The 21,581-nt window shown below is 33.7% G+C and overlaps 1 protein-coding gene across 3 annotated transcripts in view; it reads left to right on the top strand.

Moving 5' to 3' along the window:
* The window catches only part of LOC100750119, a 58,261-nt gene extending 43,310 nt beyond the window's left edge, over positions 1-14,951 (top strand). For 2 of the 3 annotated variants that reach the window (XM_012384906.3, XM_024367249.2), the window contains 5 exons: positions 2,586-2,728; positions 3,441-3,743; positions 11,673-12,221; positions 12,645-13,025; positions 14,509-14,951. In XM_012384906.3, the coding sequence (XP_012240329.1) occupies positions 2,586-2,728; positions 3,441-3,743; positions 11,673-12,221; positions 12,645-13,025; positions 14,509-14,685 (1,553 nt within the window). In that variant the 3' untranslated portion in view covers positions 14,686-14,951. The remainder of the gene's footprint in view (positions 1-2,585; positions 2,729-3,440; positions 3,744-11,672; positions 12,222-12,644; positions 13,026-14,508) is intronic. The other variant, XM_024367250.2, reaches the window with a different exon arrangement.
* The last annotated feature ends 6,630 nt before the right edge of the window (positions 14,952-21,581 follow it).

Here is a 21,581-nt window from a genome sequence, read left to right as displayed (position 1 = left end):
CTGACGCTTCCGTCGTGTTTCCTTCACAGCGCAAACGGGGAGATAACCGGAAGCCCGATAGGGTCTACACCAGAAATGAGAAATGTCTTTGCCGCTGCAGAGATTAAAGATTTTGCGGATGAGTGGTTGACACTTTTTCTCCTTCTTTCTTTCTCTCTCGTGTATTGAAAACAAAAAATATATGGAAAGCTACGTTACTGATATTTTCAGCAAATTTCAAGCACAATGAGCATTAACATCGTAACGGATACTAACAATACATTTTGCCATACCTGTATTTCTTTAATTTAATGTCACCTAAATCGAACTTGTAAATTTTTCTTTCCAAGTTTTATTATCTATTATATAGATGTTATTTTACTGAGTATATATGGCCTTCATTCTAGTAATATTTATTTAAAAGCCGAACGCGTTCTTATGGATATTTTGTAACGGAAAGAATAAGAAAAATAAAATGAACGCGATACATTTTGTGACATTAAAAATTGACGAAATAAATATCAAAGCAGTAGATTACAGCAGCGGATCTGTGCGTATCAAGAAAGCTTGCTAATAAACAGACCGCATAATACGGCCGGTCGTGGTCAAATCTGCGGAGTATATGCCTACCTTAAACCAGCTGATCCCCATACAGAGACGACGCTAGGACAGGGCACCTTAATGAAAACTATACGTCCCTGGATTAAGGTGGTCACTGGTCAGCTTTCGGTCTTCCTAGGTACGACCTGTCTTATGCATCCTGGGGGTAGACCCTATAGCAACCAGCGTATTAGATGGAAGTTTAGGGCATTAATACCTAATATCATGCCACCGGCAGTAAATCCTTTGTTGGTCATCTTACTGGTAGACTTAGCACCTTACATCACCGAGTATTGAGAACATCCTATATCAGTTTATGATTTAATATGTAAGTCGATCAACACGTTCATAACGAAGAAATCATGCATATTGAAAATAGTTCGTGGTAAACTTCGATATTTCATATTTAATTCGTATAATTGAAACGCGGAAACAAAGGAAATTAGTAATTAGATGATAAAAATATTTAATAGAGCACAGTGTAGAAATTATCCTTCCTTCTGCTTGTGTATTCATTACATTACAGAAATTTTATCGTTTAATATATAGACAACTATCATATATAAAAATTTATTGGTTATATTTACATATAATTATTCAATTACCTATTTAATACGACTATCTGCTTTTTTTATGCTCGTATATCGTAGCAAAATAATTTGCCTTATAACATTAAAAATTGACAAAAAAAAACAGAATCGATTTCTCAATTACTTAATTCCTTACTGATTGTGTATTCGTATAACGAATAATTGACATCTATTCCATGGAAAATTAGAAGAAAAAGCGCCACATATATATCCTAAATAATTAAAAGTACGACACAATATGTATTTCCGGGATGAATAACTACTTACAGTTATCGTTTCATTTTCAGTAAAGAGATACCACCGGTATTTTGATTAATAAGTATTTCGTTGTTCTCTGAATGAAATCGGCAAAACCAAGTTTCCTTCCTTCTCCTTCTTTCGTTGTTTCCTCTCGTTCTCCATTTCCTCAGTTTCGTAGAAGTCTGGGATTATAACCTGAAGTGGGATAGACTCTGGGACTTAAGTCAGGGTTACACAAGGATCGCAGCTATTGTGCCATCGCCCAGCTCTTATTGTCTCGGGATAGACGAGTGGATCTGCATATGCTTAGCACGAGAGTTAGACTTCTCTCAGCGATCTTCAGCTTCACGAATCATCTGGACCCTCGAATTCAAATCCTGAAATGCGAAAGCGTGTGCCTATTGTCGGTCGAATGTATAGAGCCGGAACTAGCTTGATTGTTCAAGAAGCCCTGTTCTCCATTTTGAACGATTGAAAACTTTTGTCGAAATACTCTGACTTCGTATTACGTTCGAATCGGCCGTCTAATTGTCGAATTATAGATTATTATAATACAGTACTACAAGTTACCTTGAAATATATACAAATATTGTAATTAATTAAATTTTTACTCTGTGAATTATCATTAACACGAATTATCGTGTTTCTTTGATAATAAAACTGTACATTTAATTTAATTAATATTAGTCAAAAACGGATAACAACTTATATAGATATTTAATTTTTTCTAAAGCAGGTAACTTTTATTATTACTGCTATTAGAATTATTATTTATATTTATCATATTACGCCAAATACTAAACATTAAAGTATTTTGAATTTTGTAGAAGTAAAATTTTCTAATTAATGTGTCGACATTTCGGATATTTTTATATATTTCCGAATATTTCTATAAATTCGCTTTATACTAGAAAGTATCTTTTGACACTTACATTTGCGCTACAAAAATTAAATGCTGAAAGAGTTTTACACATCTCTCTACAATTTTATGAAAAATGACGTAAACATTTGAGAAAATCGTTATAGCAACAAGTTTATCAAGATCTTCTACAAATCATTTCTTATTTATGAAAAGAACTAACACTTTACTAATTTATGCGAATGTAAACTCGAATGTCATGTTTGTGCGAATGTTATATGAGAGAATCTTAAGAAAGAAAACAATGTTGATTTCAGGAAAAAATCTTCCAGTGCACTGTGTAGTCGAGACGATTCACAATATCGTAGAAACGCATGTAAGCAACTCTCGTGAGAACTGGCGGAGGCCTCAAGTAGAAACGGATTCTTACGTTATCATCCCTGTGGCTATGCCTTTCCAAGTGAGTATTTCTTTCTTTTTAATGTAAAATTAAGTATTACTTTCTAAACACCGCCATTCATTTTTCGGAAAGTAATAACTTCAATCAGCAAATATAAAATTCTAATAAACATAGTAGTTACAAGCATAAGAATGGTCCAAAGTTCTTTTTCAATTTTAGCTGTTTGAATATTACGAGAAAAAAGTACATGATAAGTACATTTCTGTTTATTTCTTTTTTATTGTAATATCACTTTATATCTAAGAACAATTTATGCTTTATAAAACAAGCAATATTTAAATGTCCTTGAATACTTTAATAATACGACAAGCGATATTTTTTAAATTACAAGGATGGTAAAATACATATTTAACTCTAAAATGAAATAGAAAGATATTTTTAATAACATAAAGTTAATTTACAATGTACTTGATTTTAAGACTGATACTCTATAAAAAATGGAAAATTTAACAAGTTCTTCCCTTGTAATCTCCATTTATAAATTAACAATTCAGTCTCCCGACGGTAGAAGAACAAAATATAACGCGTAACGCTTAACAAAAATAATTTTAACTGCGATTTAATAAAAATAGTGTCATATAATCTGGATAAAACGATGCGCCATTTACCCAGATTTCCTGTTTTTAACTTGCTTAACTTAACCCTGTTTTTTACTTCGACTATCACCACATATTCCAATAGTATTAATAAGATAATTCTTTCGCCTTTGCAGGATTTAGTAGGCGAGGCATTAGTACGTCTTGGTTATTCAAGCGATTTGATACCAAGCGCTAGAGGAAGTATCGTCATAAGGAACTGGAAACCTCTGCCAATGGAAAAAGTTGCGGACGGTCCTTTGTTAACAGTGGGTGATATTTTAGCTGAACTAACATCAGTCGCCACTTTGAAGATTCAAGTATACCGATCGAGGCCGCCGCCGCCTAGTCCAGCGGCTGAAGTTAGAAACAAATTATTAAGATTACTGTTACTCCATAGTCATGCACTTCTCGTCTCAGCTGGTTGTCCTTTAGACGAGGTAAGTTTATCAATTTTAAATCAGCTTTTTCGTGTCTTTATGTTTAATACGTATGACAACGTCCAGAAATACGCGGATACTTGCTCGTTTCTTTAAAATATTTAATTTAATTACAAAGTTATAAAATGGAAAAAATAGAAGTACTCATCCATAGAAAAATGTAGGACGATGTTATCCTTTATCAGAGCTGTCGTACAATATCATGATATGATAAAATTCATTTTTAAACGTTAATATGCAATAAAAAAGATTTACATCTGTAGACGTTGAGCAACGCCATATAAATGTCTCTTATGGAACATCTTTCTTCATCATATTCGTTTGTTTGTCAAGTTACGAATGAAATAGAGAAAATTAAAAAGAATCGATAGACAAAAGAAATTCGTAAATTACGTTACGAACCGGATCAGGCCATAATTAAGTTATGAAGTATGTTAGTATGGTAAATTCAACGTTGCTTATTAAACTGGTTGCCAAAGAAAATATACGCAGGGATGAACCCATGCAACGTGTGGTTAACACTGGGAGCCGCAGGAAATGTTACTCGTAGGCCTTGTAACGTTAGCTAATCGGTTACTCGAACGGCAAAGATATACCGCTGTGGAGTTTCTCAGCGAATATTATAATTTGATATAATGGTATATAGTAGAGAGTACTGTATATGCATATTCTGTAAACTGGGGCATACAATTGTTCGGTGTAATTATCGCGATTTCTATGTGTTCTAATCACAAAGTAAGGTTTGCAATAAGCTCGATCGCGACTTTGATACCTGATCTTTCAGAGTTTTATGGTACAAAGACTCTTGTCCAACTGGATTCACTTAGCTCTTGTTCCTATTCTTTTTATAGCCAAAAAATTAAGGAAAAGAAAAGTAATAGGAGAAGAAATAGAAGAAATGTATAGATAAAATCTATGCACTACGTGGGTTTTTCACGGAGAAGGTCCATGCTTCGCGTTGATCTCACCTCACAGAATTCAGGCCGAGCATCCAATTCTCAGATAAGAAAATTAACTATGTAGCGCGAATGTAACAATTATGTTAATAGATTAGATTATATTAAATAAACAATTTATATTTTATATGGCATCCGTTGACTCCACACGTAAAAATAATAAATATTACTATCATCAATAGTTCCTCGTTAATTCCTATATTTTAGTAACGTTATGTATTATTAATACATAATAATCAAGTAAAATGTCTACATACTTACGAATAGCAGTATATATTCATATATCATAAAGACCGGATGTCTTGTCTGTTTTAAATATTTCCACAATATTGTTACATATTTCTATACTGTAACATTGTTTCTTTTTTACGATAATATTTTTGGAAACTTTTTCAAACAATGCTTTTGTAACTAAGTTAGAAATGTAATAGTATTACCCAGTGTGAAGCAGTATCATAATGACAATTAAAGACATAAACAAGTTATTGAATGTTCACGAGATTACAAATTAAATTAACAAGTTCAATCAATTGTCCGAACAAAGATTAAGATCGGCTAACGGTGTTAAAGCATTAAACCGCGAAATTTAAGAACAACTTAAAGATCAAGCAGCCGAAAGGAATCTCCGTGTAAGACCGCTTAAAAATGTTTAAAATGTAAATCTAACCAGAAAGTGCTTGTCTTCGGGACACCTAATCTCATTAAGAAGTCCTCCGTCTTGCGCTCTTGTTCGTCCTTTAAGAACTAGCAGTAATCTTTGCCAGATTTTTGGTCTCGATCCCCGTTGATCTCCGCTTTAAATAAATGTTTTCCCAGTTTCAAACAACCACAACAGTATCTAAATCCTCCTTGTTCAATGTAAGGAACATTTCCAATTAATTACACCTATTGTTAGTTAATAATTCTACAATTTATTTTGACTTATTTTAGCCCATCTACTAACATTTTCAACATTTACACAACATACTACAAACCATTAATAAATTTGAACAAGAATGGAGCTATAGTATGTATTTTATATTCTAAACTTTTACGATGATTAATTAGTATATTTGTGATTTTGTCAATCGTGTTATTAGTACATTGTGTCTTCAGGTAAAAGGTTTTCGGGTCTGAAGAAGTGAACTGGAATACTAGTACTAATAACACTAATACATGTAATACTAATAACACGACCGAAACTCGAAAAATCACAAATATATAGTATACAATAGCATTGTTATCCGTGACCATATGTCCTACGAGTATTTACATTAATATTTATAAAATTATTCTCTACATATATGTATTCATAACGCAATGCAATGATACTCGTTTTGAAATGATTTATCTTTACACTTCGAGATTTCAGCAACTTTTAACAATTTTTTAAATTTATTTAATCAATATCGATTTTCTTGTTAATCCTCTTCTTGACTTTCTGTCGCGATACACATTGCTTCGGACATTTCACACTGTGGCTATCAAAATGATACTCGTAACAATATATCTACTGATCATAACTTACTATACTTACCATATATCTGAAGAACTTAATAGTTGAATAAAATAATATACATTTTCAAGACGAATAAAGTTCTGAAAACCTAGGTGATTTTAAAAACATCATGTTTAATTCGTAATTGAAATGATCATTCTCATCGATTGTCCAGAATCACGTTCAAAAGAATATTAACAACCAAATGACCGAAATAGAGACATTTTTTCTAATTCCTCGGAAGAGATAATCCTAAGGACTGGGTTCACTCGACTTCGTTTCTTCGAAGGTTGAGGCATCATCGTACGATTTCCATGAGAGAGCAACGCGAGCGCGCCCTTTCGACGGCAACGAAGATCTCATAGCATGTGATAGGATTACCCTTTACTCAACCAAATTCGCAGCCTTCATCAAAAGCCCCCTCGATATCGGAAGAAGGAGAAGGGTGATGGGGTATGCCACCCCCTTCGGGCGGGCATTATCTAAGTGCACTCTCTTTGAAGATCCTGCTATACTCGCCCATCCCTGAACTTTAATGCCGCTCGCGGTGGTCTATGATTACCAATTTTCCCTGACAGACGTTTCCTGTTCGAGTTTCGGCCCGTCGACTAATGGCGAACGGCTGTGATGGAGAATCACCGACTCGAGTTCATGCGACTTAATCTGCCGATCATTTGGCCAAGACTCGACATTCGCGCTAGCTAACACTTGCTAACCAACCGATTTATGAAGTCTCGACAAATTTGCATGATTAGCTGTCATGCCTAGAATTGCCTTCCTTAACGTTTAGTATCATTGCCTGGAGCTTCATTGTTCCAGCAAGGTCTTTATGTAGACTCGGATCAATCAGAAACGCGAATTCATTGTTCCATAAAAGTTAGATTTCAATAATTCTATCTAGTTGAAACAAAACTCTCTATACAAAACATAAAAACAGTAGACTTGCTCTGTTCTTGGTAAATACGTGCATGCATATGTATACCTCACACACGATTTGGCAAGAAGAATTTTGGAAGATATATTAAGAGAAAGTATAATAGCATTTTTCATCGATATTTTTATCATACCATTATAGGAAAAGAAACGTTATATATATAACGTTAGTTCATTATTCTGAGCAGCAAGCAACTAGTATATTAAGTAAGTTGTAGGTAATATCCTCATCCGTTTCCATCGCGACAAAGTGAGCAAACACAACACGACTACTTATAAAGAAGTAAAGAAACATATCAGCGGAGATAATAATTTGTACATTGACGTACTGTGTGAGAATGTAGTACTAAAAACGATATGCGTAAATAAGAGACAGCGGCTGGTAACATTAGTAAATCTAGAATCTCGTAACAACAAATTTAAATCCTTGTCTAATTTTCTTGGTGGTTTTCCTGCTGTGTCTCCCACTAGTATCCAACCGTTAGCCTTTGTATTACGAAAAAGTCTACATTCGAGCATTCGTTGACAATATGAGTTCAGTCGAGAATATTTGATCATCAAAATATTTGATATCAGTTCTTGCGATGACGATTGATTTACTACCACCCTGCGGATGATCAGCTGACGCTACTGCGTCATCTGGAAATAATAAATAGGCGTAAATCAGAGCTCGAATTACAGCGCGATGTTGTCAGATAAGCTTGGGTGGCCCGTCTTTTTTCTTCGACGGTGTTTACATGTATATCAACCGATTTCAGAAATCTCGTGCCCTGTCAACCGCTTTGTGTCTCGACTGCCTACCTGAGTGATTAAGTGCTGGGTTGTAAAATTCGTCGTATGAGAAATTCTAACGGGTGACAGCCTGTGGATAATAATTGTTCTGCGCCGTATCTGACGCTACCAAGGTGCCATGGATACGCGACGGATTACCGCGTTATTAAAGTGGCGTCGAGCACCTTGATCCTCGCGGGCGGAGATATTTGTTCTTATAAATCATTGTCCAGATAACGCACACGTTTGTCAAACCTCGTACTACTTCCTACGAATCTAAACTTTTCCATAATCTGGCTTCTTAATGCCACACCACCGGTGGAATTATATCGCGCGAACAATGATATGTATATATTTACCTCGATACCCTCCTAACTCGTATTATCACTCGATACAGTAATACTTATAACTTTATTACTGTGTAATTTTTATGGACGTCATAGATATTATTAACAACTATTTTCATACTGGGTATAATTTGTAAGAAGCAAATAAAGTCGTATAAATAAAAGTGTAAGATACATACATTTCCAGGGTCGTTTTGAATTTAAATAGCATTGTAAAAATCACATCGTACGCGTTAAATTGTTTGTTACATTACTTATCTTTTAATAATCATTTGTTATTTTAATTGAATAAATAATCTCCTATATAATTTTGAATCCACTACTTATGGAGCAATGATTCATTTTTCAATCCAACCACATTTTGTTCCGTTTTTTGTTCTACTTTTGTTGTATATATTTATATTACGCATAATAATAAATAACAAGGTAGAACACTTCAAAACTCGCAATTAAAAATCATTTCAATGAACTTCTGAGACATATGCTTCTGAAATTCTTTTTGCACTAATACGTGAATAAAACGAATACGTATGAAAGTATTTAATTTAGTACTCATCTTTCCTCTTTTATTTAACATTTCAAGTTTGAATAATTAGTTTATATCTTAGTTGTTCAGTTTCTACTTCCGTTATATACGAACATTTACAATCCCTTCTTTGTTAACAAAATTTTTAAACTCCCCAGGCACGGCACAGCGTTCCGTTTTCATTTTCGTACGTCTAATGAGAATATAACATACGTTCGTAAAGAAGTATCTATTGCATATAATGTAATAATTTTCTTTTAAATTATATAGTTTTTTCAGTGTATTTATTTGTTTCATTCGCCGCTTATTTCATCAAGTTTTAAATGGAAACAATTGAGATATTGTTATTATATTTGCCGCACTCAGCAGACACTCGGTGTTATTAAAAAGGAAGCAACGTACTTACAAATGTAGCAACAGAATAACGTTCATCGGCAGATGCATGACAATCGTTTATGTATCTGTAACATGTATAAATGAACTTAACCGCGTGTACGCATCAATTTTTATCCGGCGCAAACACGCGCGATATCGTCACAAGTACGCACGTTCATATGCATACATACATATATTTCTCCATGTAATCTAATGAACTGTTGAGAAACGCGCGTGAAACCTTCGCGTGAATTCATTCGACCGTCGACTCTTAAAAGACACGATTCTTCGTGAGTTTTCTATGATCTTTATGAGATATAAAAGTGCATAGCTTTTCAGCAAACATTTGGCGTTTTGATGTTTGAAATAGACATTTCCTCAAATTCATATGTAGCTGTAGAGGTGTATATTTCCCGATTGGCAGGTTTCGGTTAGGCATCACAAAAGATTACACACGGGGACTTTCTCTGCAAAGGCAATAAAACGTTATCACTGGTAGGGGGGGTGATGTAGCGGCACAAGAGTTAGAATTTACTTCAAATCATGTTGTTGTTTTGACTTCGGACTATCAAGACCGTTAGGTCACGGGTATTGCAAGGAGTTATGAACTCCGGGCAAAACAATGCCGCCGCTACATGAAACCGTAAAACAAGACGAATTTGTATCTTTTGACCTTCTCCTGACGATTATAAATAAACGAACGTGATCGCAAATGAGTCAGTCTAAACTATGACTAAACGACTGTATAGATACCGTTTCGCGACAAGATCTGTTTTAAATACACTGACGATTATACATGTTAGTAGTCTCATTATTCGATTCCCTACATAGCATTTAATCTAACGGCACTATTGTATCGCTAATTCGTTCTTAGAATCACATTATGTTCATTATCTTTACTTGCATTTTTCTTGTACCAATATCCTTGTTTGCCAAAATCGTAGCGACTGATAAAACGGAATCACATTTCAATGGCGTCCTGTGTGTAATTTAAACTGTTCAAAAAATTCAGCTATCTTAACGTACAAGGGATGTTCTCGACCAAGAATAAACAGAAAGAAAAGATCTTAAACTAAACAACGAAATAAACATATTTGAAACGGTAAACATATTTGATCATTTATTTTTGCAGCCAAATTCTAAGGTTATTTAGACAGAATTATTACTGTTTATTAAGAAATGGAAAGTCTAGTTACGGTTTTCTGATAGACATAACTGCGGCAAGGCTTTAAATAATTTGGAATAAAAACTGGTAGCACCTTCGCGAAGGTGAAATTTAATGTAGTAATTAATCGTATCGTGAAACTCAGTAAGAAAGTCTGGCGGATAAATGGAAAATTAATCTGGCCTGGAAATAGTGAAAAAAGAAGCTTAGTGGACTTATTTTCGTACGACTGAAAATTAATCAGATGACAATCTCATAAAATGAGGAAAGAAGACAGTTTGGATGTTATTCGAAATAAAATATTTCCTGCAAATACCAAGAAATCCGTACGTTTTTTCGTTTGCAGTCATACAAGGAACGCAATTTTATTCTCACACGCTTGAAATTTAGCCACATAACAGTTCAATGTATGAAGTAATGAAAAAAAATAGTCTGGCTGTCATTTTGAACTACCAAAGACAAGCCAGGCTCGCCAAATGCATTAATTGGCGAGCGCTGTAACTCTCTATTGCTGAATGAACAAAGGTGACCGCGGTCTATTTGCTTAATTCCGCCTTTTAAAAATTTTTAACGCAACGAAGACAAGTATGCACAAAAACGAAGAAAATTTTCAAATTACTTTGCTACAGTAATTGCTGGAGTCCAGAGACAAATTGTTGAAAGTAAGTGCACTAACTTCTTTCTGTCAAATCTTCGAATTATCGTCAGACTCGTTCTTCAACGTTGTGCGCCAGCCAGACTGTTGTTTTACATATTTTCATAATAATATTAATGATTAAAAAAATTTTCGTATGTGCGAAGATAACTGTACCATACCTTGGAATCAAACTGAATTTTGTAAGCCTATTGTATTTTTTAATTAAAATTTTTTAAATAAGAAGTTATTAATCGAAAAACATTACCAGACTGCAAATTCCATAATCGGAGATCAGTCACACTACTTTTCTACTAAGTTTGATGATAGTATTGATAGTATTAATTAGTATGTCATGTTTCACGTATGTGAAAAAGAGAACAGTGTATTTATATTTTTAATACATTGTTTTCATAAGTAATCAATAGCCAGACTATTCATTTGTTAATTACCATCATTAAAAAGAATCGGAATAGCTGCAAGTATTGCGTATGAAAATAAGCGATCAAAAATGTTCACTGTCTCCCTATCTATAACGTGATAAGCAAAAACCATTAAATAAGACTCAGTACCATATTCCAGTACTAAAATACCTAGAAAATGCACTTTCAAAGAGAAAGTTACGAGGATACTGCCATACTTACTGTTTAAGCAACAACGAAATGCATTGAAACTTGATAGAAGGTTCTCATCTCTGTTGCAATTGTTTCAGTTACTCAAGTACAATTTATTGTTTGATTTGCAGATGACACTGTTATCTCTCTGTAGAGGTGGAAATGATTTATCAGAGGAAACTAAACGAAACTTCGAATCTTGGTTGCAACAGCAACAGTTGGGTTTAGGTCTAAACCCGATGGTACCTTCCTCCAACCATCATCAGCATCACACGCAGAGCCCTCAGCCGGACGGAGGCGGTACCATTGGATCGGCAGGTGGTACGATCGGTCCTCCGCATCCCGCGCTTCTTCAATACTCACATAAAACTAGGATGAGAACGAGTTTCGATCCCGAACTGGAGTTACCACGGCTTCAGCGATGGTTCGGTGAGAATCAACACCCGTCACGTCAACAAATTCAACACTACGTCTCGGAATTGAATGCCCTAGAGTCTCGACGAGGCAGGAAGCCCCTGGACGTAAATAACGTTGTCTACTGGTTCAAGAATGCCAGAGCCGCTCAGAAGAGGGCTGAAAACAGGGGTGTCAATGGTTACAGCCCTCCTGGGCTCAGTCCGAGAGGCGCCAGTATTGTCAGCGAAGATTGTACAGACGAGGAAGAGGATTCAAGGAACCAGGTATGTGCCGAAACACGAAAAAATTAAAACAATTGTTGCTCCTGTAACAGAGATACGGAGTCAACAGATTTTGATCAAAGCTCATCTTGATGCAATTGAAAACAAAGTTGTAATTTTTTCAAAAAGAAGAGCAAAATATTCGATGTTATAATAATGAATCAAGTATAACCCTAATTTTGGCAAATTTATTTTTCAAACAAATATTAAAACGAGTATTAATCTTGATCGTTTTTAAAATGAAATTCAGTTAGTAAACATACGTTTTTAAATAAAGTATAAGGTACAGCAAATATACTATTACCACGATTCCATTTATTATCACTATTATACTATTATACTATTATTCTATTACCACTATTATAACGATTACCACGTAGTTACCGATGTTTAATATGTAATTATTATTATGCATTTATATTTCAGTCGACATCACCTTCTCCCTGTCCACCTGGCAGCCCACCCGTTGGTCCATTGTCACTTACAACCAGACCCGAGGATCAACAACCTGCACCTTCAACGCCATCCTCGGTGAAACAAGAAGATGCCAGGGTATCCTCCGGTTCAGAAGACGACGAGACAAGACCGACCGGCCCATTGCCACCTGGATTTTCTCTGGTTCCTAGTTCAATGTTTGGTCATGGAATAATGTATATGTCACCTTATCTGCCGCCACGTGGATCTGCTGGTTGTTCCACTAGCATGTTGGACGAGAGGAGGAAGAGGAACCGGACATTCATTGATCCTGTAACGGAAGTACCGAGACTCGAAACTTGGTTCACTCACAATACTCATCCGAGTCACGCGGTAAGTTGAACGATGCTATTTATCTATCGACATGTACATTTGTCATTACTCGGCATTAATACTCATCTAGTCATTGAAACAGTTTTACGATATTTCTTGGATGCTTGAAGCTAATACTATTTTTGAAATTTTGAATAAATATATTCGTGCAAGTCGAACGAGAATGATCAATAATAATGTACAGTACGATGGCCAATCTTCTTATCTAGCATTTAGAATTACATTTTTTTTCGCTTCCTGATTTGATGTAATAGGTAAAAATAGCACTCATGATTGCTCAAGCTTAAAATATTAGTGCGTTTTAAATATGACGTTAGTAAAAATGAATTTAACATCGCTATATTATTTCATACATCCTTATACGTGATTTTATCCTTTCTATGTCCTTGATTGTAACGAAGATGTACAGATGAAGTCAGAATTGTACATTGCATTCTCTTAAAGATTATGCGTTTAATTCCTGTGGCTGTGAATAAAAAGAATATAATACAAAAGATAAAATTTACACACTTTTATACAGAATGGTTCACTCAATATAGTATTTAATGCATATTCATTCGCATAATTTAAATACTTTCCAAATTATAGTAAAAAATTGTTATATACGAAAGTTACGTGATTTCAAGAAGCACGTAATCTGCGTACTTTTTCGTGGAATTATTTCCTTCGAAAGATTTAATGGTCTACTTTATTTGAAACAGCATTATATTTTTTGTACTATTTGTTATATTTTTTATTCCAAAATTTTAACAATTCTAAATAAAATATCTGTTTGTATTTATACTGACATATGTATAAATCAATTAATTAACCGAATATTTTGTCTAATATATGGAAAATATATCTTATTCCTTTAGTAGTGATAGTATTCTCAGGCTTCATACGCGATTATGAAAAAGAAAAAGAAAATTGATATTCTGTATAAATGAAAAGATAGATATTTATGTTCAAATGTATAAAAAAAAGTGCTATGATATTTACACGAAGAATATTATTAAAATGATGATGGAATAAACGAAAAATTACGTAAAGGTACAAATTATGCCAAATAAATACTCAAAAAATGAAGCCAAACGCTTTCTAAATTATTAAATTGAAAGTTATCTAGTACTAATACATTTTTGTGCAGATTTTTTTATTCTCTAAAATTTTTTTAAAATTTGAACACGAAAGATTAACATCCTATTTGAGAAAATAAAGTTCAGTTTAAAATCTCTAAAATGATTACACGTGAAACAAATCATGTCCAATGTGTTTATAACATAATAAATTTAGATGTTATTCAAGATATATGAGTAAGATAAACTACATTATATATTTTATTATCAATAAATGCCCAGTCTCACACTTACTTTTTCACTTCAAAAATTCAATAAGAATCAAGATGTAACTAGAATCTACTTTGTTTATAATTTTCATCCCATTTTGTTACTTTTGTCAATCAATCGATTATTTTAAGAGGTTTAATTTGTTTAATTCGCAGTTGATTCTGAAATATACGGAGGAGCTGAATCGGATGCCGTATCGACAAAAGTTCCCGCGATTGGAACCAAAAAATGTACAATTTTGGTTCAAGAATCGCCGGGCCAAGTGTAAGCGCTTGAAAATGGCCCTTTTTGAGGGCGAATCACCACAAACGCACCCATATCATGCAGACTAGCTCGTTTCCTCATGTAACGTAAAGTAGGAACAACCAAGGTGTCACAAGACACGATCATTTATGTACTGTAAAACGGAAGAAGAGAAAAGAGGAGAATTGGAAACATCGTTAATCAACCTGTTATTCTTTAATATCGTTGACTTGTGACCATATTCGCCGGTTACATTTTTGTTGTAATTATCGCGTAATAATTAATATAATTATTATGGACCTTAATAAGTGTACATAATGAGAATACTGTCGAATAAAAACTATACGTCATGATTTATAGCATCGTCATTATCCTTCTTAAATAGTATCGATGTGTCTATACTTCCTTGTTTGTAAATACTCTTCTCCTCGTCTGTTATGGCTTAAGGAACAAATAAATAAAGAATCTTTTCAAACATGCGATGCATTGAGATATTATTATACCCATTTCATAGTATTTATTTTATTTATCCATTTACTTATGCTACCAATGAGGCATAATTGGATAGTAAATGTTACATATGTCATTATTTACTTGAGGAATGAATTTTGTTGAACTGCGAGACAAATTTCTCATTTTTATGTATTATTAATAGCAAGACTACGTATCTTTTGATATTTTTACTAAGATTTTGCATAATTTACTAGAACTTAAAAGTAATTTTATCGAAAACATTGATACATTTATCATTTAGTTAATCGTTAAAATGCGTTAACTTGTTAAAGTGCAATGCTGAATATATGCAATATCAAATAGGAGGGGGTTAAAATTAGTTTTCACATACATCGATGTGAGAAATGTTTTGTTCGTACAAAAACTATTTTGTATTATTTTTATATATTTTTATTATATTTAGTTCTATTCAGCACCAAGTCCTATTCAATATCTAATTAGATGCGGTATATAAGATATGATACAGACCAGCGTAAATGTCTGTAATAATGTCTGCGAGTCTCGAAACGTAGAGTCTGCGGGGTTGAAATCTCACCCCAAGATGAAATCAACGTGTTGCTGTCGAGTCAACTCCGACTCAAGCTTTACAATAATAATCAAAGCCTTTCTACAGATTTGGCAAAGAACTATACTTGTCACATCAACATTAAATTATCACTTCTTCAAAATCAATACTACAATTTTATAGTATATACAATTCGATGTTTAAACCATTTTTCTTTTAAATACAGTGTACGTGCTTGTTTCGTTACACATCATAATCTTAATTATGTTTTTAAGTAAACTGGAGATGTTTACTAATTTAAAGGAATGTATATGAAAAATTTTATTATGTACTAACTTATTTAATATCTGTGAATATTATAGCAGACCATATATCTTAAATAAATAGACATTTTAAAAGAGAATCTTATTCAACGTCATTTATTTTTATATATAAAATCTACAAACTTTTTAGATGTAAATGTATATAAATCATAACGTGACATACACTGACACTGAGCTGCATTAAAATTTGTTTAATTCAGTACGAGATGCAAATTGTTGCCCAATTTCTTTCAAATTTATTTTCGCTCAGTTAAAATGAAATCAAATAAATTTCTCGTTCTTAAATAATGCCAAAACTAAAAAAAGCTAATGATACAATTATAAGAGTCAACTAATAACTAAGATTTAAATCAACTTTATAGAAAACATAAAATTTAACGACACGTTTTCCCCATGGCGAATAGTATGCAGAACTAATGATTAAAGAGGAAACGGATCTTTCTATCGAAGTTCCTGTGACGGTATGAGCGAATCTGATCAGAGGATATCAGACTTTCGACTCCGTTTAAGTCGACAATGCTACACGAAGATGACGAAGGGGAAGTGCTTTCGTCATCTATGAGATACACGCATAGGACGACAACAGGGAGATCGTACTGAAGTCAGGGCGGATTTAATGAGGATAGGCGGATTTGTCCAATTAAAATGTCTTGTAAAGATCCACGTAGGTCGATGCTCGTTCATTCGCAAAACATCGAAATTCGACTTCACCGCAGCAGCCTCTTCTTATCCGAGACTATACAGGTACAAACTCAAACTGTTATCCCTTTCGTTATTGAGATTCGTCTCTCGAGTGAAGCAAAGTCGAGACATCGTTAAGAGAGCGGCAAAGATTTAGGGACGTTCTTCAGGAAATCGGGACTATTTTACCGATATTGGATGAATCGTATAAATATCGAATAAGTTTTACAGAACTGGGAAATTCATTAATTTTTCTACTTCAAGATTTCTCTTACCTTTAAAATAATAAAAAGATAATATATTAAATAAATTACAATAAATTACAATTAAATAATTAAGAAAATTGCAATGTATTGATATCTTGTATTTCTTTTTGTATTGTATGTCTTTTTAGTACATTCAATAAACGGATAACGATTTGTTATCGATACTCCGTAGCAAAAGTTTATTCAATTCACCAAACCTTTGATTTTACCGGTGTAGTACTTCACGTAAATACATACGTATCGTCAACGATTTTCCTTGCATTTTAGCAAAAATTGTATTAAAAATTGAACCTTATTTAAGCTTTCGTACTTCAGTGATATCGCCTTTGCAATTTTGATAAATTATTATTTTCATCGATAGCAAGTTAAAAAGGAAAAGATAAATATGTGTACATGAAGATTAATACATAAGAATAATCTTCTTTTCCGAAATATCATTTTTGGTTTTAAAAAGCTTCACTGCAAAGGAATACTGGAGTTACTAACTGAACAATTCAAAATGTTGTCTGCAAATAAAATAAGAAAACATATTAAGATCAAGCTAAATGTTTCAATGGAAAACCATGTTTTTCATTTAAATTATGTTGGTGCTCGTTAAGAAAAATTAATGAAGTATCACACTATTTCATTCTATTTTTATGAAAGCTTACAAAGCTAAGCCTCATTTTTGCTTGCAGAACCCATGGATATTATTTGAGCGAAAAACCTTTGAGAACTCTGCATAACATTCGCTTTGTTTGAATTATAATATATATAAACTAGACGTATTAGACATTCAATCATTCTATGCAAACATTTTTGTGCGTCGTTGAAAAAGTGTGTAATGAAATTAATCATCTTTCTTTAATGATATGAAAAATAAGAACACACTGATGCAGTCATACTGCATTAAGCTTTAATAAAAAAAAATTTTGCCTCACATATTTCTATAAACAATTAATTACGATTAGGAATACTACGTACGTAGATTTATGTGTAAGCACTTATTTGTAAATTTGATGTTCACGGTACATTTTCTACGGAATTTCGTCGTTTCTTGTTGAAAAAGATAATCACCATAGCGTTAAAAAATTTCAACTTTTGACTAACAATGACATGTTTCTACAAACGAAATAGGAGTACAACTAAATAATTAATTCTGAACTAGGCATTAAAATTTCACAAATCTTGAACGCGGTTCGAATATTTGATTTGAAAAACGCCAGAATGAAAATTCAGAAACAGAGACGGAAATAGTAGACTGTTCAGACGGATAAGAAAATTGAGGTCGAAGAGTATGGAAGAAAGAGGGTGGAATGTAAGAAGCCGGTAGGGTGGCGGGCCGATGCCTTATGAAAATCTAAAAGTCAGCAGCCTCGAGGATCATCTCTCTATCTGATCTTAATTTGTCAGCCGACACAGGAATAATTTAAACCACACCCTCGCTAGTAAATCGTTATAAGGAATGACATTCTCGCCCTGGAAATCTTTCCCTTTTCTGTTCTTCGATTAATCCTTAATTAATATTAAATTTTTATTGGATTTTTAAACAACAGATACGACGAGGCTCCGAATGAAATGTAAAAATTCTTCTAATAATATCGAAAATTTACATGTTTTTATAAGTACATTGCAAGATTTAAGAAGATCCCAAAAATATAATCAGTTATTATATAGTTCATTTACAAATTCTAAAGTCGTGTCATTTATTTGATTTGCAATATCCTTTCATATTTCTACGCTTGTCTTCGTTGATATTCCCACTTTACTAATGCCTATTACTTTGCTTGACTGGAAATATGCTTTCAAATATCAAGTGATATTGAGGTTTTTCCACTCGTACATACCTTCAATATCAGAGACTGAAATGATTTATTATTTTGAGTTTCGTGTTTGCCAACATTGACTACTTAAAAGCTAAGTCGATTTCTTTTAAATTTAGTGCTCAATCATATACTGGACATCTTCATTATGCTTACAATCATAATTCGCGTCGCAATTAACATTTCATATATGCAAGTGTAGAATCGGAAAGAAATCTCGCCAGACTTGTCACGCGATGCCATATTCTTTGTTTTGTATATATGTGACACTTTCGGCTAATACGCGCAGTTAACTTTACGATTGTATCGATTCTATCGAAAATGATCAATTAGGTTTGTTTTTGTTCAGAGGATTTCTTTCCAGCTCTGTACATATATAGCCATTTCCTTTAACGTCATTTTCCATTAGATATGAATGTGACGCGACTACCTAATCTAACCGAACGATGCTCAACGAAGCAATCGATGAAACTCAGAAAATGAATTCGGAAGCGGTCGACAAATCTGCGTGGATAACGAAAAATTGGGATTTCGGAATAAGAACGTTCATGTTATTCGGTAAACTATGGCCTCGTCGCGATTGTACGCTAGAAAAGTAACCACGAGACGTGGGTACACGTCGTTCCAAAGGAGCATTGTGCGCGCTTCGGCATTCAGAGGACGTTCTTATCTGCCTATCCGGAGAGCTGTCAGCAAAGTTCCTGAATAATAACGGAGAACAAGACAGAGAGATCGAGAGAAAGAGCAAAACGGAGAGCCACGCTGTTCTCCTATCAGCCGCGGTTAGGATATGCCTAACTATTCTGTTTCCATGCAGCTGCCGGACGTTTCGTCGTAGATAATGTTGTCCATGATGACTAGATCGTTGGATGCGATCAGTAAGAGCAGTAAAAGTGTCCTAATACTGTTACGTATCCTATATAAATGCAGAAGGATTTATACGAGAATAATGGTTAAGGATAATGACCGAGTAATAACCAGGTTATGATTATGATTATAGCTTGATCTGTTGAAGATGTGACGACACAGTACAATCTCTTTATTTGCGTAGCTAAAAAAATTCAGTATTTTTTGGAAATATCACTTTTCGGTTATGATTTTAGAATGTACAGGCTTACGATGAATCATCGATATTTTTATGCATTTCTTGGTTTTGGCACAATCTTAAAAAGTTCCTATCTTTTATCTGCTAATCTTGAAAGCAGAACAGTAACCAATTAAGATAATTTATATAGCTAATTAATACATAATCATGATCAACTTGCGAGTGTTTTCATCCGCACAATCGACTTTTATATTATTGCGTTTTATGAACATTTAAAATTCTGAAAATATATCTGTAATTGTTAGCGTCACTGTATAAGAACAATTTTTCAGCGACGAGATAGCTTAATTTCTAATTACTACAGTATGGATTCTAGATCATAAGTTCATCTTTTCTTAAGATGGAAATAAGGATTGTGTAAGAACTATCAATGTTCTGTTCTTATTCATTTCTTTTTACTATTAACTTTAAAAGGAAAACTTTGAATCTGTTTGTCTACGTTTAAATGCTCCCAAAATTTCTCTCGATACAATAACAATGCTGCTCAAATTCTGCGATATGTAGGTCGAAGCAGTTACTTATATTAAATTCGAAGGATTAGAAAACTACTGTCTATCGTGAAAGTACGTGTTAATGTGCAAGTAGGTCAACATTGATCTTCAACATGTGACCAAAAGTAAGAAGCAAGAAATGGATCTCCTTCACTTTCTATGAGTTATCAATTAATGTAAAAAAATATCGTGAAATTCCGCAAAACTAAAAGAAAGAACATTGCTTATACCAGGGACGATAAAGCAGCATTAAATAGGTTGGAGGAAAAACGAAATTGTTTGAAGTGTATATATTTTCGTGTCTTTTTAGGATTGCGCGTAAGAGCAGAAAGACAAGGAAAACAAGGACGAAACGACTAAAAGGCAGATGAGAGGATGGTTAAGACGAAATCGCAGAATGTTAAAGGGAGAATTCGAGAGTTCGCAAATTAGCCGCAGGATTGGCCTTATAATCCTTAAGGGATGGTAAGGTCGGCGACGCAGCTATTCTCTTTGACTCTTACTCTCCCTTCTGTTATCCCTTAACTTCGTCCTTTTCATTGGTCGATGAAATCGTGGATGAAGACATATAAACGAAGTCTGACCTCCTCTTCCTTATTCTTTAATCCCACCCCAACCTCGTCAGTAGCTATGGTAAAAATTACGAGCAGCGGGGAAAAAAGGACGAGAGAAAGAAAGAGACAAAGGAGATAGATAGATAGATAGAGAGAGAGAGAGAGAGAGAGATATTGAAGTGCTGCGATTGAAAGTAATGAGCCGTGGAAGGAAGATCGCCGAGAATGGTAGGCCGTATCCCTCGGCTCCGTTAAATCCGAGGGTCGGATAATTAATCCCGTTAATTTATCGGCACCCGCTCTACATCTTGACCGTGCGTGCAGCGAAAGACAACCCTCTACGAGAGAGAAAGAGAGAGGTCCACAGGAGACAGATTTTTATGATTTATATAATATCCGTGGGTGGCTTACAAACTCATTTATACATATATCTCACATAAAGTTGTAATATTTAATACGGTTGATTTTGCACATGTTTAATTACTAAAAGAGACAAATTAGAATACAATGCTTTGATTAAATAATAGTTTCTTTGAAACATACCTGCTATATAATGTAATGTAGTAACATGTTAATTAGGAAAAGAATAGAAAATTATTTTCTACGATGATTACGTTAATATCTTATTCTTCCTTCCTTAATTTCTTATAAAGGATACCTTTTTATATATTTCATTTTATTATGATTATAATATTGTGCGGAATATTCAATATATTGGTAGCATCCCATTATGATAAAAAATTAA

Source organism: Bombus impatiens, unplaced genomic scaffold (assembly GCF_000188095.3).
Source record: "Bombus impatiens unplaced genomic scaffold, BIMP_2.2 scf_0317, whole genome shotgun sequence".
Lineage (NCBI taxonomy): Eukaryota > Metazoa > Arthropoda > Insecta > Hymenoptera > Apidae > Bombus > Bombus impatiens.
Note: the sequence above shows the minus strand (reverse complement) of the source record. Positions and strands in the feature narration are given on the sequence as shown.